This window comes from Cannabis sativa, chromosome X (genome assembly GCF_029168945.1).
Source record: "Cannabis sativa cultivar Pink pepper isolate KNU-18-1 chromosome X, ASM2916894v1, whole genome shotgun sequence".
In the NCBI taxonomy this organism is placed as follows: Eukaryota; Viridiplantae; Streptophyta; class Magnoliopsida; order Rosales; family Cannabaceae; genus Cannabis; species Cannabis sativa.
The window spans coordinates 63,122,875-63,142,046 of NC_083610.1; the positions used below are offsets into that span (position 1 = coordinate 63,122,875).

General features: G+C 35.3%; 2 protein-coding genes and 2 non-coding genes across 4 annotated transcripts; 2 read left to right on the forward strand and 2 right to left on the reverse strand.

Annotated features, from left to right (window-relative positions):
• Positions 1-860: 860 nt before the first annotated feature.
• LOC133032539 (uncharacterized) lies at positions 861-9,065 on the forward strand. Its single transcript, XM_061106512.1, has one exon. The coding sequence runs from the start codon at positions 2,951-2,953 to the stop codon at positions 8,393-8,395; it is 5,445 nt and encodes a 1,814-aa protein (XP_060962495.1). The 5' UTR covers positions 861-2,950; the 3' UTR covers positions 8,396-9,065.
• LOC133032868 (small nucleolar RNA R71) lies at positions 3,527-3,633 on the reverse strand. The gene has a single exon (XR_009685455.1). It is a non-coding gene; the product is annotated as a small nucleolar RNA R71 (small nucleolar RNA).
• Positions 9,066-12,282: 3,217 nt separating the features above from the next.
• On the forward strand, positions 12,283-15,066 carry LOC133032308 (uncharacterized). Its single transcript, XM_061106206.1, has one exon. The coding sequence runs from the start codon at positions 12,283-12,285 to the stop codon at positions 15,064-15,066; it is 2,784 nt and encodes a 927-aa protein (XP_060962189.1).
• Positions 12,766-12,872, reverse strand: LOC133032869 (small nucleolar RNA R71). Its single transcript, XR_009685456.1, has one exon. It is a non-coding gene; the product is annotated as a small nucleolar RNA R71 (small nucleolar RNA).
• Positions 15,067-19,172: the final 4,106 nt, after the last annotated feature.

The window sequence follows — 19,172 nt, forward strand, 5'->3', positions numbered from 1 at the left end:
TTGTTATTAAATAGGCGAGCATTTAATATTTAGGCATTTTTTTTTTCGAGAAATTAGTAATCTGCTATGTCTTTTGTGAGCAGTTAATATTCTGTTATATTTAGAGCAAACTTCAAATATTTTGAAGAGTTCTTGTAAGAACCATTTTGATTTTTTTATTGCTCGTATGAATAGCCAATCCTCTATTCATACTTTAGCTTGCGTATTATTTTTCAAGACACATTTGTATCTTGTTTATAATACATGCTATAATCATACGAGCCGTTATTTACTCAGATCGCATATAGCTTTTTGTTGTTTTATGAGAAAAAACCTCACTTACAACTGCTATTTCAATTTTCACCTAAAGAAAAGTTTTTCAACTCTTGACTTTATACTATCCTAAGACAGTTTTTAATCAATCATCCCATCATTTCTCTTGTGAAAATTTTTAATTTCCAGGTTTTAGCATTTTTGTATATATTTCTAGGTGGAATCTAATTATTATACACATATATGCTCCCAAGTAATTTTAAAGAAAATAAAACTTTATGATTACTTGAAACATTCAACTTTTTTTTTCAAGATAATAAACCACTATTACAAAGATTAATACATCATTACATAATAAATTACTGGTAATAAAGGTTGATTAGTGGTTAAAAATACACTTTTATTTATTTTAAATGATAAAATAAATTGAGTTTTAATTGATATTTTCATGAAATTATTGTAATATATTTTATAAATGAAGATATTTGATTTTGATTCAATTTATGTCTTTCTTGTAGGAATTAAAGTGTATTTTTGTTGAAAGAAAGAGGAAGGAGCAAAGTTGAAAAGAAATGAAGAAAAAAATGACATTTTTGTTGAAGTCCATAGCAACCCAACCCAAAAAGGTTAAGCCTAGCCCATGAAGCTCATCATCAATTTTGTCTCTTCCAAAGCATGTGATGCAATGATGATAAGTCTAGGTCATCATCAACCCTATTTTCCTCTTCCACACTCAACCTTCATCCAAAGAGTAGAAGTCAAAATCACAATGATAACAAAAATAATATTAATTTTATTTTTGATTTGAAATGTCAAATTTAATCTTAATATTTATTTTATAATCCCAAATTTTTATTTATTTATTTTTAGTCCTTTTATGGCTCTATAAATAGGAGCTCATTTTAGTAATTTTTAGAGTGTAATTTTTAGTGTAGAAAAACTATAGCAAAATTCTCTCAACTTTTCTTCTCATCTTTTCTCTTTAGAAATTTTATGAGAATGATTAGCATAATGGCCTAATCTTCCTTGGAAGGTTAGGGATGATTCCATATGCAAAGTGAGGTTATTTTGTATCTTTGATTCACTTTTTGTTGTAATGTTTATTTGAGTAATGCAAGTTCATATTCCACTTTTATTTTTATGTTCTTCTTCCATATATACTATCTATGCTATTATACCAAATATATATATAGACTTAGTCATGCTCTTTCTATATATTTTTATTTAGTGATTATAGTAATGGTAGTATTGCTCATTTCTATCTTTTATGTTCATTTTTATTTACTTTTTGTTAAATGATATATAGGTTTAGTCATGCTCTCCCTATGTGTCTAAAAATTAATAAAAGTAATATTAATGTTCATTTCCTTCACTATCACCTCCATCTCCATCTCTATCTCTTTGTCATTATTTTTACTAAAAATATATAGGATTAGTCATGCTCTTTTTATGTGTTACTATTTAGTAAAAATAATATTGATGTTTAGTTTTATATTTAATCTTTTATTGCATTATTGCTTGATGTATAATGTCATTTCTAGGTTCTACATAAGATTAAATTATTTCTTTTATTTTTAAGAACTTGTATACTCAAAATATAATGAACTTTAATGTTACATCATTTGTGTCAACTTAGTGAATCAAAGGTACAAAATAGCTAAACAAGCATATGGATGATTCTTGAAGCCTTTCTCTCTTTTACTATTGATTACACATCTATTTGCTTTCTTTTAATATTTATTATCAAATTAAAAATCACAAAATCATTGGTTACTATTATCACTTATTATTAACATTTTGTTTTTATTTTTCTACTAACGCTTTTGTCCATAATCACCTTCCTGTGGAATCGACCGCCCGATCTATACTACAACCACCGCTAGTGGAAGTCACATTTGGGCGTTAAACAAATTTTGGCGCCGTTGCCGGGGAGGTAATTTTTCGAAAGCTAGTGAAATCTACAATCAAGAGGTTAGTAACTTTTTTTTGTTACATTTTATTTTCTTGTGAATATTGTCTTATGTTGTGTAAATATTTGTAAAAAAAAAAATTACCAAGAATTCAAAGTATGCTCTAAGGTTGCGGTTTTATCCGATCTTCCTTATCAGAAATGATTTCTTGAAAAAAAAAAAGTCTATTCCCTTTATTTATTTTTTATTTTTTTTACTTTAATTTTTGTTTAGTGTGATTGTTTATACTATCTTTTAGTTATTGTTTTCTTTTTTCATTAGTGTTTTATTTGTCTTTTTCTTAGTACTCATAGCATTTAAGTCCTCTAAAAAATCATAAAATACAAAAAAAAAAAAAAGTAAGTTATAAAAACTCCTTCATAAAACGCTTAGTATTTGGTACAACAGTGTAATATTGTATATGACACAAACCAAGATTGTTCTGTCTAGAAAGATTGGTTTTTAAATAAGGTTTGTGTTAGTGTACCCTCCACCTTACCTGGGAACCTCGGTTCTGTCTAGGCAAGGTTGGGACGAAGCGGTACCTTGGCAACCTTTCCAATTGGCCTGGGAACATTTTTGTGTTAATCATTGTAATATTACATTTTTGTGCTATTTACTATAACAAAAACAACGTTGTTTTATCAAAAATAAGCAACTCATTTTTGCTTAGAAAGGTCTTTGGTCGAAAAGGTTAGTGAACCCTTCACACTTACCTGGTAACCCCGGGGAGTTCTAGTAAGTTGTGAATGACCATTCTAAAAACCTCCAAAGTAACCTGGGAACAAGTTGAACAAAAAAAATTAAATATATTAAAAAAAAAAAAAAGCAAACAAGAGTGGATGAGTAACTCTTCTTCTGACGAAACCACTTCTAGTGAAACTTCGTCCAATCCATCCACTACTCCTTCTCCCATTCACACGATAATTGGTAATCCTTTCGCAATGAATAATAATAATGAAATACAACAGAGAACACTTAATGATTACCTTCACCCCACCCAAACTTCCATACCATCATGCTTCATATTTCCACCTAATATGCCAAGTCTTGGTGTCAAACCCGGCATTATTCAACTTTTGCCAACTTTTCATGGAATAGAAAATGAAAATCCATATGTGCATATTAGGGAATTTGAGGAAGTTGTTGACACTTTTTATGACCGAGCAACCATCAATGATGTTGCACGCTTAAAGTTTTTTCCCTTCTCCTTGAAGGATAAAGTTAATAGTTGGTTGTATTCTTTGAGATCTAGGTCTATCGGAACATGGGAAGAAATGACCAAAACATTTTTTGTTAAATATTTCCCTGTCCATAAGACCAACAGTTTGAAAAGACAAATCTCAACATTTTCCCAAAAAGACAATGAAACGTTCTATCAAGTCTGGGAGAGATTTAAAGATCTCTTAAGTCAGTGTCCACACCACGGGTACGAGAGTTGGCGCATCGTCAGCTACTTCTATGAAGGCCTCACAAGTCGTGAGCGCCAGTTCGTAGAAATGATGTGCAACGGTGAGTTCCTTCAAAAGGAACCCGAAGAAGCTCTTGAGTTTCTCATTGAGCTTGCTGAAAAATCTCACACATGGACTGGTCAAAGTGCTGCTGAAAGCACCAACAGAAATCGACCAGCTGGGATTTACCAACTTTGGGAAGAGGACATCTTAAAGGCCCAAGTCGAATCTTTAAAAAAGCAAATTGAAATCCTTACGACTAAAGATGGCCAAAAAGGGTGCATGGTTGCCCAAGCACAATCCAGACCACTCGAACCTTGTTTCGTTTGTGGAGAAAATGGGCATTTAGCTAAGGACTGCTTAGTTTACAAAGAAATGAAGGGGGTTCATGAGGAGCAATGCAATGCCTTAGGGAAATATAACAAGCCATTCTCCCATACGTACAACCACAGTTGGAGAAACCACCCGAATTTTAGTTGGAGAGATAACTCTAACCAAGCTCAAACATCTGGAGGACAATGGAGAAATGAGCATCAAGCTCAACAACCTCCAAAGGCATATCCTACGCCTCAATACAATGCTCAACAACAAGGGAACTCCCTTGAAAGTACTATTCATGCATTCATTGAGGAACAAGCTAAAATCAATCGCCAATTAAAGGAAGATGTCCAAGAAATAAAAAGTCAATTTTCAAAATTGACCGCATCCTTGGCTATTTCTGAGAAAGGCAGACTTCCTTCCCAGCCTCAATTTAATGCACAAGGGCAACACATGGCTGAAATCTCCACCTCTAATGATCCCATCGTTAAAGGGGTTAACGCCATCACAACAAGAAGTGGTAAAGCTTTGGAAGATCCATCCATCAAAACCACTACTTCAAATTCAAAAGTTGCCCCTGACAGTGCACCGATAAATGCTCAAGCAAAAGTACTATTTCCCCAAGCTCTTAGACCTATTGGGAAAATTCCTGAAAACCGAGCTGAACTCCTTGAGCACTTGACACAAGTGAAGATTAATCTTCCTTTGCTTCACATCATAAAACAAGTGCCAGCTTATGCCAAAATCATCAAGGACTTGTGCACTGCTAAGAGAAAGCACCATGTCAAGAAGACTGCTTTCTTGACTGAACAAGTGAGTGCGGTGATCGAACAAAAGACACTGCTAAAATACAAAGATCCTGGTTGTCCCACCATTTCATGCCAAATTGGGACTCATGAAGTCAGCCAAGCTTTGCTTGACCTTGGCGCGAGTGTGAATCTCATGCCTTACTCTGTGTACTCGCAACTTGGTCTTGGAGAAATGAAGCCAACATCTGTTGTGCTGCAGCTTGCTGACCGCTCTATCAAAAAGCCTCGGGGTATCGTTGAGGATGTTCTTGTTCAAATTGAGAAATTCTATTATCCCGTGGACTTCCTTGTTCTAGATACTCAATCTGTGGTCAACATGGAATCCAAAATTCCCATCATCCTTGGAAGACCATTCCTTGCCACTGCAAATGCTTTGATCAATTGTCGTAATGGTCTAATGAAAATATCATTTGGAAATATGACACTTGAGGTCAACATTTTTCACATTGGGAAACAACTTCAAGAGGATGAAGAATGTCATCAAACATTCATGATTGACAATCTTGTTTCTGAAGAGATTCAATTGCAAAGAAATTTCGTTAATCTTGATGAACTCCTCTCTCGCCTTGAAAATGAAAATCCCAGTTTTGTTGTGTCCGCTCTTGCTACCGATGATCAATTGGACACACAAAACAGAGGGAAGAAATTTTGGAAGCCACACTTTGAAGCATTACCTCGTGAGAGGGAAACGCTAAAAGCTTCTGCCGAAGAACCTCCCAATGTTCAACTGAACCAACTTCCAAAGGGTTTGAAACATGTTTTTCTGGGAGATGGCCAAACCTTTCCAGTTATCATCTCGTCCGACCTTCAACTTTCTCAAGAATTGCAGTTACTCGAGCTACTGCGAAAATACAAACTTGCGATAGGTTGGACGTTTGCTGATATCAAAGGTATTAGCCCTCGAATTCGCACCCATCAAATTAATCTAGAAGAAGCTATCCCACGAAGGGACCCTCAAAGAAGACTGAACCCCACTATGAAAGAAGTGGTGAAAAATGAAGTGTTAAAACTTCTTGATGCTGCTATCATTTACCCGGTGGCCGATAGCAAATGGGTCAGTCCAGTTCAGGTAGTACCTAAGAAATCAGGTGTTACTGTTGTCCAAAATGAAAAAGGGGCCCTTGTTCCCTCCAAAACTGTGACGGGTTGGCGCATGTGCATTGATTATCGAAAATTGAATGCCGCCTCCCGTAAAGATCATTTCCCGCTCCCATTCATTGATCAAATTCTTGAGCGCGTAGCTGGTCATCCTTTCTACTGCTTTCTCGATGGTTATTCAGGTTACTATCAAATTGAGATTGCATTAGAGGACCAAGAGAAGACCACTTTCACTTGTCCTTTTGGAACATATGCTTTCCGGCGTATGCCATTTGGACTGTGTAATGCACCAGCTACTTTCCAAAGATGCATGATGAGTATTTTCAGTGACATGATTGAAAACACCATGGAAGTTTATATGGATGACTTAACCGTCTTTGGAAAATCTTTTGACGCATGCCTTCTCAATCTTGAGGCTGTTTTAAAACGTTGCATCGAGAAAGGTCTTGTGCTTAATTGGGAAAAGTGTCATTTTATGGTATCTTCTGGAATTGTCTTAGGCCACATTGTTTCTGAAAAAGGGATTGAGGTTGATCAATCTAAAATTGACCTCATCTCTAAACTTCCTACCCCTAAGACTGTCAAAGACATTCGGTCATTTTTTGGCCATGCTGGTTTTTATAGGAGGTTCATAAAGAATTTTTCAATGATTTCTCGTCCATTATGCAACCTCCTAGCCAAAGATGCTACTTTTGAGTGGACCCCAAAGTGTGAGGAGTCCTTCCAAACACTTGTGAATTCACTCACTTCTGCTCCCATTATTCAATCACCCGATTGGAGTCTTCCTTTTGAAATCATGTGTGATGCCAGTAATTTTGCTGTTGGAGCTGTTCTTGGACAACGAAGGGAGGGGAAACCTTTTGTTGTCTACTATGCAAGTAGAACTCTTAATAGTGCTCAAATGAACTATTCCACAACTGAAAAAGAGTTGCTTGCCGTTGTCTTTGCTCTTGACAAATTCCGAGCTTACCTGATTGGATCACCTATTACGATCTTCACCGATCACTCCGCCCTTAAGTACCTCCTTTCCAAAAAGGATGCTAAGGCACGCTTAATAAGGTCGATCCTTCTCTTGCAAGAATTTGACATAACAATCAAAGACAAGAAAGGTGTTGAAAATGTAGTCGCGGATCACTTGTCCCGACTTGAATTTAGTGATCCCGCTGATGGCCCACCTATTCATGATGATTTCCCCGATGAACAATTATTCGTTGTTACTAAGTTACCGTGGTATGCGCACATTGTTAACTACTTAGTAACTGGTGAGCTCCCTTCTGAGTGGAGTTCACAAGACAAACGCAAATTCTTGGTCGAGGTGCGAAATTTCTTTTGGGATGATCCATACTTATTCAAGTATTGTCCCGACCAGATTATGCGAAAATGCATTCCCGATGATGAGGTGTCTAGTGTGCTAAATTTTTGCCACAATGATGCTTGTGGTGGTCACTTTTCTGTGAAGAAAACCGCTGCAAAAATCTTACAATGCGGTCTTTACTGGCCCACTTTGTTCAAAGACACCAATGATTTTTGTCGCTCTTGTGTAAGGTGCCAAAAGTTAGGCTCCTTGTCCCATCGGCACATGATGCCCTTGAACCCAATTCTTGTCATCGAAGTATTTGATTGTTGGGGGATAGACTTTATGGGACCATTTCCACCTTCTTTTGGTTACCTTTACATCCTTCTTGCTGTGGATTATGTTTCAAAATGGGTCGAGGCGGTACCTTGTCGAAATAATGATAACGCGACTGTTGTGAAATTCTTAAAAGAAAATGTGTTATCGAGGTTTGGTACCCCTCGCGCTATCATTAGTGATCAAGGCACTCATTTTTGCAACCGATCTTTTGAGGCTCTTATGCGAAAGTACGGTGTACTTCACAAAGTTGCAAATGCCTATCATCCACAAACCAATGGTCAAGCTGAGCTAGCTAATAGGGAGATCAAAAACATTCTTGAAAAGACGGTAAACCCCGACCGCAAAGATTGGTCAACACGTCTTCAAGATGCACTTTGGGCATATCGCGCTGCTTACAAGTCCCCTCTTGGGATGTCTCCTTATCGGCTTGTCTATGGGAAAGCATGTCATTTACCTGTCGAACTTGAGCACAAAGCTTATTGGGCTATTAAGGCCCTGAACTTCGATCTACGTGCGGCAGGTATGAACCGAAAACTTCAATTGTCTGAAATTGAGGAGTTGAGAAATGATGCTTACGATAATTCTAGGATCTACAAAGCAAAGCTGAAAGTTGCTCACGATAAACAGATCCTAAGAAAACATTTTGAGCCGAATCAAAAAGTACATTTGTACGATTCTCGTTTGCATCTCCACCCCGGTAAGTTGAGATCGAGGTGGACTGGTCCATATGTGGTGAAACAAGTATTCCCCAACGGTTCTGTTGAAGTCAAGGACCCAACCGATGGGAGAATTTTTCGAGTCAATGGCCAGAGACTGAAACATTACATTGAGAGTGTGAGCCTTGTTGAAGAGGTCCTTCTTGAGGACCCAGATTATACACTCTGAATGTTTATTTTCCCTATCTATATATTATAGTATTTTATTTTATTTTTATTTTTGTTTTGTGTTTTTGTATTTTTGTATTTTCTATGTTTGTTTTGGGTTACTGTTATCAGGTTATCTCCACTCTCACCCCGTGCATATTATCGTCGATCAGGTGTACTCTTTTCCCTATCTTTTTCATTTCATATTTTTTGTGACATTGAGGACACTGTCTAATTTTGAGTTGGGGGTGGTGAGCTCTGGTGAGCGTTCATTTAGAGAATTATAATTGTCTTGTTGAATTTTTTTTAAGTCAAATTTTTTCAAAATTATCCAAGCATGATAGTAAAATTACAGTTTGAGTCAATATTTGCTATATTTTGTTACCAAGTTGTGATTTTCAGAGTTCTTTTGTGCACTTTCCAAACATGTGGTAAAATGGTTGTAAACACATATAGTTAAGAAAAATTTAAAGTGTAAAGTTTTTCATTTTTTGTGAGTTGTGAGAGTTGAGAAAATAACTTTTTGAACTTTCATTGATCATTTGAGTTGGTAAAGTTAAACTTTTGGAATTTCAAACATGACATTTACTAGAGGGATTAATTTATTGTCAAAAGAGCCTTTGTGTTTATTTCTTTGTAACTTTATTGTATTTCTTTATATCTTTATTTTTATATGTTGTCTCTTGTCAAAAAAAAAAAAAAAGGGAAGAAGAAAAAAAAAAGTAAAAAAAAATCATCAAAAAAATATATATAATGAAAAAAAAAGGAACAAGAGCAACATCATTTTATTTTGATTTTCAAGTAGTCTCCATCTTTTTTTTTTTTTTTTTTGAGAAGAAAAAATAAAAAAAAATAAAAATAGCAAAAGTAATATCATTTTATTTCTATTTATCTCCATTCTTTCCATATCTAAAAAAAAAAAAATTATGTTAGTTTATTTTAATTAAAAAAAAAAAAGAGAAGCATCACATGTCTCTCTAAAGAAAAAAAAATTGTTATTATATTTCTTTATTTATTAGTTAGTTAGTTGGCTCTTTATTTTGTGAGTTTTTCATGTAAATCCCAAATGTTGTTTGTCATTTGAATTCTATTGGTTTGATATGTCTATCTTGTGATCAATATTTGTTCAAATTGCTTATCCTAAAAAGTTTATCCTCTCTCATTTGTGCGTTAATTGTTACATTTCCAACTCCAAAGAGTGTCACCCTTCCAATATAAATACTTTCAATACCCGTGAAAAAAATTAGAGTTGAGACCTTTACACTTTTGAGATTTTTTGATACTATTTGTGTTAAGACTTGAAATAAAATAAATACAGTTTGGTGCACACACACACAACTCTGTTGTTACAACTGAAATAACACTGATAGCAATCTTTAACTCTCTACTAATATTTTGAAAATGCTTGGATATTTTTGCGTGATTTGACTTGTTTATTCAACTCGATTATTATTTTTCTCCGCTTGAATTGCTAGGGACTAGCAATAAGCTAGTTGGGGGTTGTGATTAGTGGTTAAAAATACACTTTTATTTATTTTAAATGATAAAATAAATTGAGTTTTAATTGATATTTTCATGAAATTATTGTAATATATTTTATAAATGAAGATATTTGATTTTGATTCAATTTATTTCTTTCTTGTAGGAATTAAAGTGTATTTTTGTTGAAAGAAAGAAGAAGGAGCAAAGTTGAAAAGAAATGAAGAAAAAAATGGCATTTTTGTTGAAGTCCAAAGCAACCCAACCCAAAAAGGTTAAGCCTAGCCCATGAAGCTCATCATCAATTTTGTCTCTTCCAAAGCATGTGATGCAATGATGATAAGTCTAGGTCATCATCAACCCTATTTTCCTCTTCCACACTCAACCTTCATCCAAAGAGTAGAAGTCAAAATCACAATGATAACAAAAATAATATTAATTTTATTTTTGATTTGAAATGTCAAATTTAATCTTAATATTTATTTTATAATCCCAAATTTTTATTTATTTATTTTTAGTCCTTTTATGGCTCTATAAATAGGAGCTCATTTTAGTAATTTTTAGAGTGTAATTTTTAGTGTAGAAAAACTATAGCAAAATTCTCTCAACTTTTCTTCTCATCTTTTCTCTTTAGAAATTTTATGAGAATGATTAGCATAATGGCTTAATCTTCCTTGGAAGGTTAGGGATGATTCCATATGCAAAGTGAGGTTATTTTGTATCTTTGATTCACTTTTTGTTGTAATGTTTATTTGAGTAATGCAAGTTCATATTCCACTTTTATTTTTATGTTCTTCTTCCATATATACTATCTATGCTATTATACCAAATATATATATAGACTTAGTCATGCTCTTTCTATATATTTTTATTTAGTGATTATAGTAATGGTAGTATTGCTCATTTCTATCTTTTATGTTCATTTTTATTTACTTTTTGTTAAATGATATATAGGTTTAGTCATGCTCTCCCTATGTGTCTAAAAATTAATAAAAGTAATATTAATGTTCATTTCCTTCACTATCACCTCCATCTCCATCTCTATCTCTTTGTCATTATTTTTACTAAAAATATATAGGATTAGTCATGCTCTTTTTATGTGTTACTATTTAGTAAAAATAATATTGATGTTTAGTTTTATATTTAATCTTTTATTGCATTATTGCTTGATGTATAATGTCATTTCTAGGTTCTACATAAGATTAAATTATTTCTTTTATTTTTAAGAACTTGTATACTCAAAATATAATGAACTTTAATGTTACATCATTTGTGTCAACTTAGTGAATCAAAGGTACAAAATAGCTAAACAAGCATATGGATGATTCTTGAAGCCTTTCTCTCTTTTACTATTGATTACACATCTATTTGCTTTCTTTTAATATTTATTATCAAATTAAAAATCACAAAATCATTGGTTACTATTATCACTTATTATTAACATTTTGTTTTTATTTTTCTACTAACGCTTTTGTCCATAATCACCTTCCTGTGGAATCGACCGCCCGATCTATACTACAACCACCGCTAGTGGAAGTCACATTTGGGCGTTAAACAAATTTTGGCGCCGTTGCCGGGGAGGTAATTTTTCGAAAGCTAGTGAAATCTACAATCAAGAGGTTAGTAACTTTTTTTGTTACATTTTATTTTCTTGTGAATATTGTCTTATGTTGTGTAAATATTTGTAAAAAAAAAAAATTACCAAGAATTCAAAGTATGCTCTAAGGTTGCGGTTTTATCCGATCTTCCTTATCAGAAATGATTTCTTGAAAAAAAAAAAAAGTCTATTTCCTTTATTTTTTTTTTTTACTTTAATTTTTGTTTAGTGTGATTGTTTATACTATCTTTTAGTTATTGTTTTCTTTTTTTTTATTAGTGTTTTATTTGTCTTTTTTTTAGTACTCATAGCATTTAAGTCCTCTAAAAAATCATAAAATACAAAAAAAAAGTAAGTTATAAAAACTCCTTCATAAAACGCTTAGTATTTGGTACAACAGTGTAATATTGTATATGACACAAACCAAGATTGTTCTGTCTAGAAAGATTGGTTTTTAAATAAGGTTTGTGTTAGTGTACCCTCCACCTTACCTGGGAACCTCGGTTCTGTCTAGGCAAGGTTGGGACGAAGCGGTACCTTGGCAACCTTTCCAATTGGCCTGGGAACATTTTTGTGTTAATCATTGTAATATTACATTTTTGTGCTATTTACTATAACAAAAACAACCTTGTTTTATCAAAAATAAGCAACTCATTTTTGCTTAGAAAGGTCTTTGGTCGAAAAGGTTAGTGAACCCTTCACACTTACCTGGTAACCCCGGGGAGTTCTAGTAAGTTGTGAATGACCATTCTAAAAACCTCCAAAGTAACCTGGGAACAAGTTGAACAAAAAAAATTAAATATATTTGAAAAAAAAAAAGCAAACAAGAGTGGATGAGTAACTCTTCTTCTGACGAAACCACTTCTAGTGAAACTTCGTCCAATCCATCCACTACTCCTTCTCCCATTCACACGATAATTGGTAATCCTTTCGCAATGAATAATAATAATGAAATACAACAGAGAACACTTAATGATTACCTTCACCCCACCCAAACTTCCATACCATCATGCTTCATATTTCCACCTAATATGCCAAGTCTTGGTGTCAAACCCGGCATTATTCAACTTTTGCCAACTTTTCATGGAATAGAAAATGAAAATCCATATGTGCATATTAGGGAATTTGAGGAAGTTGTTGACACTTTTTATGACCGAGCAACCATCAATGATGTTGCACGCTTAAAGTTTTTTCCCTTCTCCTTGAAGGATAAAGTTAATAGTTGGTTGTATTCTTTGAGATCTAGGTCTATCGGAACATGGGAAGAAATGACCAAAACATTTTTTGTTAAATATTTCCCTGTCCATAAGACCAACAGTTTGAAAAGACAAATCTCAACATTTTCCCAAAAAGACAATGAAACGTTCTATCAAGTCTGGGAGAGATTTAAAGATCTCTTAAGTCAGTGTCCACACCACGGGTACGAGAGTTGGCGCATCGTCAGCTACTTCTATGAAGGCCTCACAAGTCGTGAGCGCCAGTTCGTAGAAATGATGTGCAACGGTGAGTTCCTTCAAAAGGAACCCGAAGAAGCTCTTGAGTTTCTCATTGAGCTTGCTGAAAAATCTCACACATGGACTGGTCCAAGTGCTGCTGAAAGCACCAACAGAAATCGACCAGCTGGGATTTACCAACTTTGGGAAGAGGACATCTTAAAGGCCCAAGTCGAATCTTTAAAAAAGCAAATTGAAATCCTTACGACTAAAGATGGCCAAAAAGGGTGCATGGTTGCCCAAGCACAATCCAGACCACTCGAACCTTGTTTCGTTTGTGGAGAAAATGGGCATTTAGCTAAGGACTGCTTAGTTTACAAAGAAATGAAGGGGGTTCATGAGGAGCAATGCAATGCCTTAGGGAAATATAACAAGCCATTCTCCCATACGTACAACCCTGGTTGGAGAAACCACCCGAATTTTAGTTGGAGAGATAACTCTAACCAAGCTCAAACATCTGGAGGACAATGGAGAAATGAGCATCAAGCTCAACAACCTCCAAAGGCATATCCTACGCCTCAATACAATGCTCAACAACAAGGGAACTCCCTTGAAAGTACTATTCATGCATTCATTGAGGAACAAGCTAAAATCAATCGCCAATTAAAGGAAGATGTCCAAGAAATAAAAAGTCAATTTTCAAAATTGACCGCATCCTTGGCTATTTCTGAGAAAGGCAGACTTCCTTCCCAGCCTCAATTTAATGCACAAGGGCAACACATGGCTGAAATCTCCACCTCTAATGATCCCATCGTTAAAGGGGTTAACGCCATCACAACAAGAAGTGGTAAAGCTTTGGAAGATCCATCCATCAAAACCACTACTTCAAATTCAAAAGTTGCCCCTGACAGTGCACCGATAAATGCTCAAGCAAAAGTACTATTTCCCCAAGCTCTTAGACCTATTGGGAAAATTCCTGAAAACCGAGCTGAACTCCTTGAGCACTTGACACAAGTGAAGATTAATCTTCCTTTGCTTCACATCATAAAACAAGTGCCAGCTTATGCCAAAATCATCAAGGACTTGTGCACTGCTAAGAGAAAGCACCATGTCAAGAAGACTGCTTTCTTGACTGAACAAGTGAGTGCGGTGATCGAACAAAAGACACTGCTAAAATACAAAGATCCTGGTTGTCCCACCATTTCATGCCAAATTGGGACTCATGAAGTCAGCCAAGCTTTGCTTGACCTTGGCGCGAGTGTGAATCTCATGCCTTACTCTGTGTACTCGCAACTTGGTCTTGGAGAAATGAAGCCAACATCTGTTGTGCTGCAGCTTGCTGACCGCTCTATCAAAAAGCCTCGGGGTATCGTTGAGGATGTTCTTGTTCAAATTGAGAAATTCTATTATCCCGTGGACTTCCTTGTTCTAGATACTCAATCTGTGGTCAACATGGAATCCAAAATTCCCATCATCCTTGGAAGACCATTCCTTGCCACTGCAAATGCTTTGATCAATTGTCGTAATGGTCTAATGAAAATATCATTTGGAAATATGACACTTGAGGTCAACATTTTTCACATTGGGAAACAACTTCAAGAGGATGAAGAATGTCATCAAACATTCATGATTGACAATCTTGTTTCTGAAGAGATTCAATTGCAAAGAAATTTCGTTAATCTTGATGAACTCCTCTCTCGCCTTGAAAATGAAAATCCCAGTTTTGTTGTGTCCGCTCTTGCTACCGATGATCAATTGGACACACAAAACAGAGGGAAGAAATTTTGGAAGCCACACTTTGAAGCATTACCTCGTGAGAGGGAAACGCTAAAAGCTTCTGCCGAAGAACCTCCCAATGTTCAACTGAACCAACTTCCAAAGGGTTTGAAACATGTTTTTCTGGGAGATGGCCAAACCTTTCCAGTTATCATCTCGTCCGACCTTCAACTTTCTCAAGAATTGCAGTTACTCGAGCTACTGCGAAAATACAAACTTGCGATAGGTTGGACGTTTGCTGATATCAAAGGTATTAGCCCTCGAATTCGCACCCATCAAATTAATCTAGAAGAAGCTATCCCACGAAGGGACCCTCAAAGAAGACTGAACCCCACTATGAAAGAAGTGGTGAAAAATGAAGTGTTAAAACTTCTTGATCTTTCTTATCATTTACCCGGTGGCCGATAGCAAATGGGTCAGTCCAGTTCAGGTAGTACCTAAGAAATCAGGTGTTACTGTTGTCCAAAATGAAAAAGGGGCCCTTGTTCCCTCCAAAACTGTGACGGGTTGGCGCATGTGCATTGATTATCGAAAATTGAATGCCGCCTCCCGTAAAGATCATTTCCCGCTCCCATTCATTGATCAAATTCTTGAGCGCGTAGCTGGTCATCCTTTCTACTGCTTTCTCGATGGTTATTCAGGTTACTATCAAATTGAGATTGCATTAGAGGACCAAGAGAAGACCACTTTCACTTGTCCTTTTGGAACATATGCTTTCCGGCGTATGCCATTTGGACTGTGTAATGCACCAGCTACTTTCCAAAGATGCATGATGAGTATTTTCAGTGACATGATTGAAAACACCATGGAAGTTTATATGGATGACTTAACCGTCTTTGGAAAATCTTTTGATGCATGCCTTCTCAATCTTGAGGTTGTTTTAAAACGTTGCATCGAGAAAGGTCTTGTGCTTAATTGGGAAAAGTGTCATTTTATGGTATCTTCTGGAATTGTCTTAGGCCACATTGTTTCTGAAAAAGGGATTGAGGTTGATCAATCTAAAATTGACCTCATCTCTAAACTTCCTACCCCTAAGACTGTCAAAGACATTCGGTCATTTCTTGGCCATGCTGGTTTTTATAGGAGGTTCATAAAGAATTTTTCAATGATTTCTCGTCCATTATGCAACCTCCTAGCCAAAGATGCTACTTTTGAGTGGACCCCAAAGTGTGAGGAGTCCTTCCAAACACTTGTGAATTCACTCACTTCTGCTCCCATTATTCAATCACCCAATTGGAGTCTTCCTTTTGAAATCATGTGTGATGCCAGTAATTTTGTTGTTGGGGCTGTTCTTGGACAACGAAGGGAGGGGAAACCTTTTGTTGTCTACTATGCAAGTAGAACTCTTAATAGTGCTCAAATGAACTATTCCACAACTGAAAAAGAGTTGCTTGCCGTTGTCTTTGCTCTTGACAAATTCCGAGCTTACCTGATTGGATCACCTATTACGATCTTCACCGATCACTCCGCCCTTAAGTACCTCCTTTCCAAAAAGGATGCTAAGGCACGCTTAATAAGGTCGATCCTTCTCTTGCAAGAATTTGACATAACAATCAAAGACAAGAAAGGTGTTGAAAATGTAGTCGCGGATCACTTGTCCCGACTTGAATTTAGTGATCCCGCTGATGGCCCACCTATTCATGATGATTTCCCCGATGAACAATTATTCGTTGTTACTAAGTTACCGTGGTATGCGCACATTGTTAACTACTTAGTAACTGGTGAGCTCCCTTCTGAGTGGAGTTCACAAGACAAACGCAAATTCTTGGTCGAGGTGCGAAATTTCTTTTGGGATGATCCATACTTATTCAAGTATTGTCCCGACCAGATTATGCGAAAATGCATTCCCGATGATGAGGTGTCTAGTGTGCTAAATTTTTGCCACAATGATGCTTGTGGTGGTCACTTTTCTATGAAGAAAACCGCTGCAAAAATCTTACAATGCGGTCTTTACTGGCCCACTTTGTTCAAAGACACCAATGATTTTTGTCGCTCTTGTGTAAGGTGCCAAAAGTTAGGCTCCTTGTCCCATCGGCACATGATGCCCTTGAACCCAATTCTTGTCATCGAAGTATTTGATTGTTGGGGGATAGACTTTATGGGACCATTTCCACCTTCTTTTGGTTACCTTTACATCCTTCTTGCTGTGGATAATGTTTCAAAATGGGTCGAGGCGGTACCTTGTCGAAATAATGATAACGCGACTGTTGTGAAATTCTTAAAAGAAAATGTGTTATCGAGGTTTGGTACCCCTCGCGCTATCATTAGTGATCAAGGCACTCATTTTTGCAACCGATCTTTTGAGGCTCTTTTGCGAAAGTACGGTGTACTTCACAAAGTTGCAAATGCCTATCATCCACAAACCAATGGTCAAGCTGAGCTAGCTAATAGGGAGATCAAAAACATTCTTGAAAAGACGGTAAACCCCGACCGCAAAGATTGGTCAACACGTCTTCAAGATGCACTTTGGGCATATCGCGCTGCTTACAAGTCCCCTCTTGGGATGTCTCCTTATCGGCTTGTCTATGGGAAAGCATGTCATTTACCTGTCGAACTTGAGCACAAAGCTTATTGGGCTATTAAGGCCATAAACTTCGATCTACGTGCAGCAGGTATGAACCGAAAACTTCAATTGTCTGAAATTGAGGAGTTGAGAAATGATGCTTACGATAATTCTAGGATCTACAAAGCAAAGCTGAAAGTTGCTCACGATAAATAGATCCTAAGAAAACATTTTGAGCCGAATCAAAAAGTACATTTGTACGATTCTCGTTTGCATCTCCACCCCGGTAAGTTGAGATCGAGGTGGACTGGTCCATATGTGGTGAAACAAGTATTCCCCAACGGTTCTGTTGAAGTCAAGGACCCAACCGATGGGAGAATTTTTCGAGTCAATGGCCAGAGACTGAAACATTACATTGAGAGTGTGAGCCTTGTTGAAGAGGTCCTTCTTGAGGACCCAGATTATACACTCTGAATGTTTATTTTCCCTATCTATATATTATAGTATTTTATTTTATTTTTATTTTTGTTTTGTGTTTTTGTATTTTTGTATTTTCTATGTTTGTTTTGGGTTACCGTTATCGTGTTATCTCCACTCTCACCCCGTGCATATTATCGTCGATCAGGTGTACTCTTTTCCCTATCTTTTTCATTTCATATTTTTTGTGACATTGAGGACACTGTCTAATTTTGAGTTGGGGGTGGTGAGCTCTGGTGAGCGTTCATTTAGAGAATTGTAATTGTCTTGTTGAATTTTTTTAAGTCAAATTTTTTCAAAATTATCCAAGCATGATAGTAAAATTACAGTTTGAGTCAATATTTGCTATATTTTGTTACCAAGTTGTGATTTTCAGAGTTCTTTTGTGCACTTTCCAAACATGTGGTAAAATGGTTGTAAACACATATAGTTAAGAAAAATTTAAAGTGTAAAGTTTTTCATTTTTTGTGAGTTGTGAGAGTTGAGAAAATAACTTTTTGAACTTTCATTGATCATTTGAGTTGGTAAAGTTAAACTTTTGGAATTTCAAACATGACATTTACTAGAGGGATTAATTTATTGTCAAAAGAGCCTTTGTGTTTATTTCTTTGTAACTTTATTGTATTTCTTTATATCTTTATTTTTATATGTTGTCTCTTGTCAAAAAAAAAAAAAAAGAGAAGAAGAAAAAAAAAAGTAAAAAAAAATCATCAAAAAAATATATATAATGAAAAAAAAAGGAACAAGAGCAACATCATTTTATTTTGATTTTCAAGTAGTCTCCATCTTTTTTTTTTTTTTTTGAGAAAAAAGAATAAAAATAGCAAAAGTAATATCATTTTATTTCTATTTATCTCCATTCTTTCCATATCTAAAAAAAAAAAATTATGTTAGTTTATTTTAATTAAAAAAAAAAAAAAGAGAAGCATCACATGTCTCTCTAAAGAAAAAAAAATTGTTATTATATTTCTTTATTTATTAGTTAGTTAGTTGGCTCTTTATTTTGTGAGTTTTTCATGTAAATCCCAAATGTTGTTTGTCATTTGAATTCTATTGGTTTGATATGTCTATCTTGTGATCAATATTTGTTCAAATTGCTTATCCTAAAAAGTTTATCCTCTCTCATTTGTGCGTTAATTGTTACATTTCCAACTCCAAAGAGTGTCACCCTTCCAATATAAATACTTTCAATACCCGTGAAAAAAATTGGAGTTGAGACCTTTACACTTTTGAGATTTTTCGATACTATTTGTGTTAAGACTTGAAATAAAATAAATACAGTTTGGTGCACACACACACAACTCTGTTGTTACAACTGAAATAACACTGATAGCAATCTTTAACTCTCTACTAATATTTTGAAAATGCTTGGATATTTTTGCGTGATTTGACTTGTTTATTCAACTCGATTATTCTTTTTCTCCGCTTGAATTGCTAGGGACTAGCAATAAGCTAGTTGGGGGTTGTGATTAGTGGTTAAAAATACACTTTTATTTATTTTAAATGATAAAATAAATTGAGTTTTAATTGATAT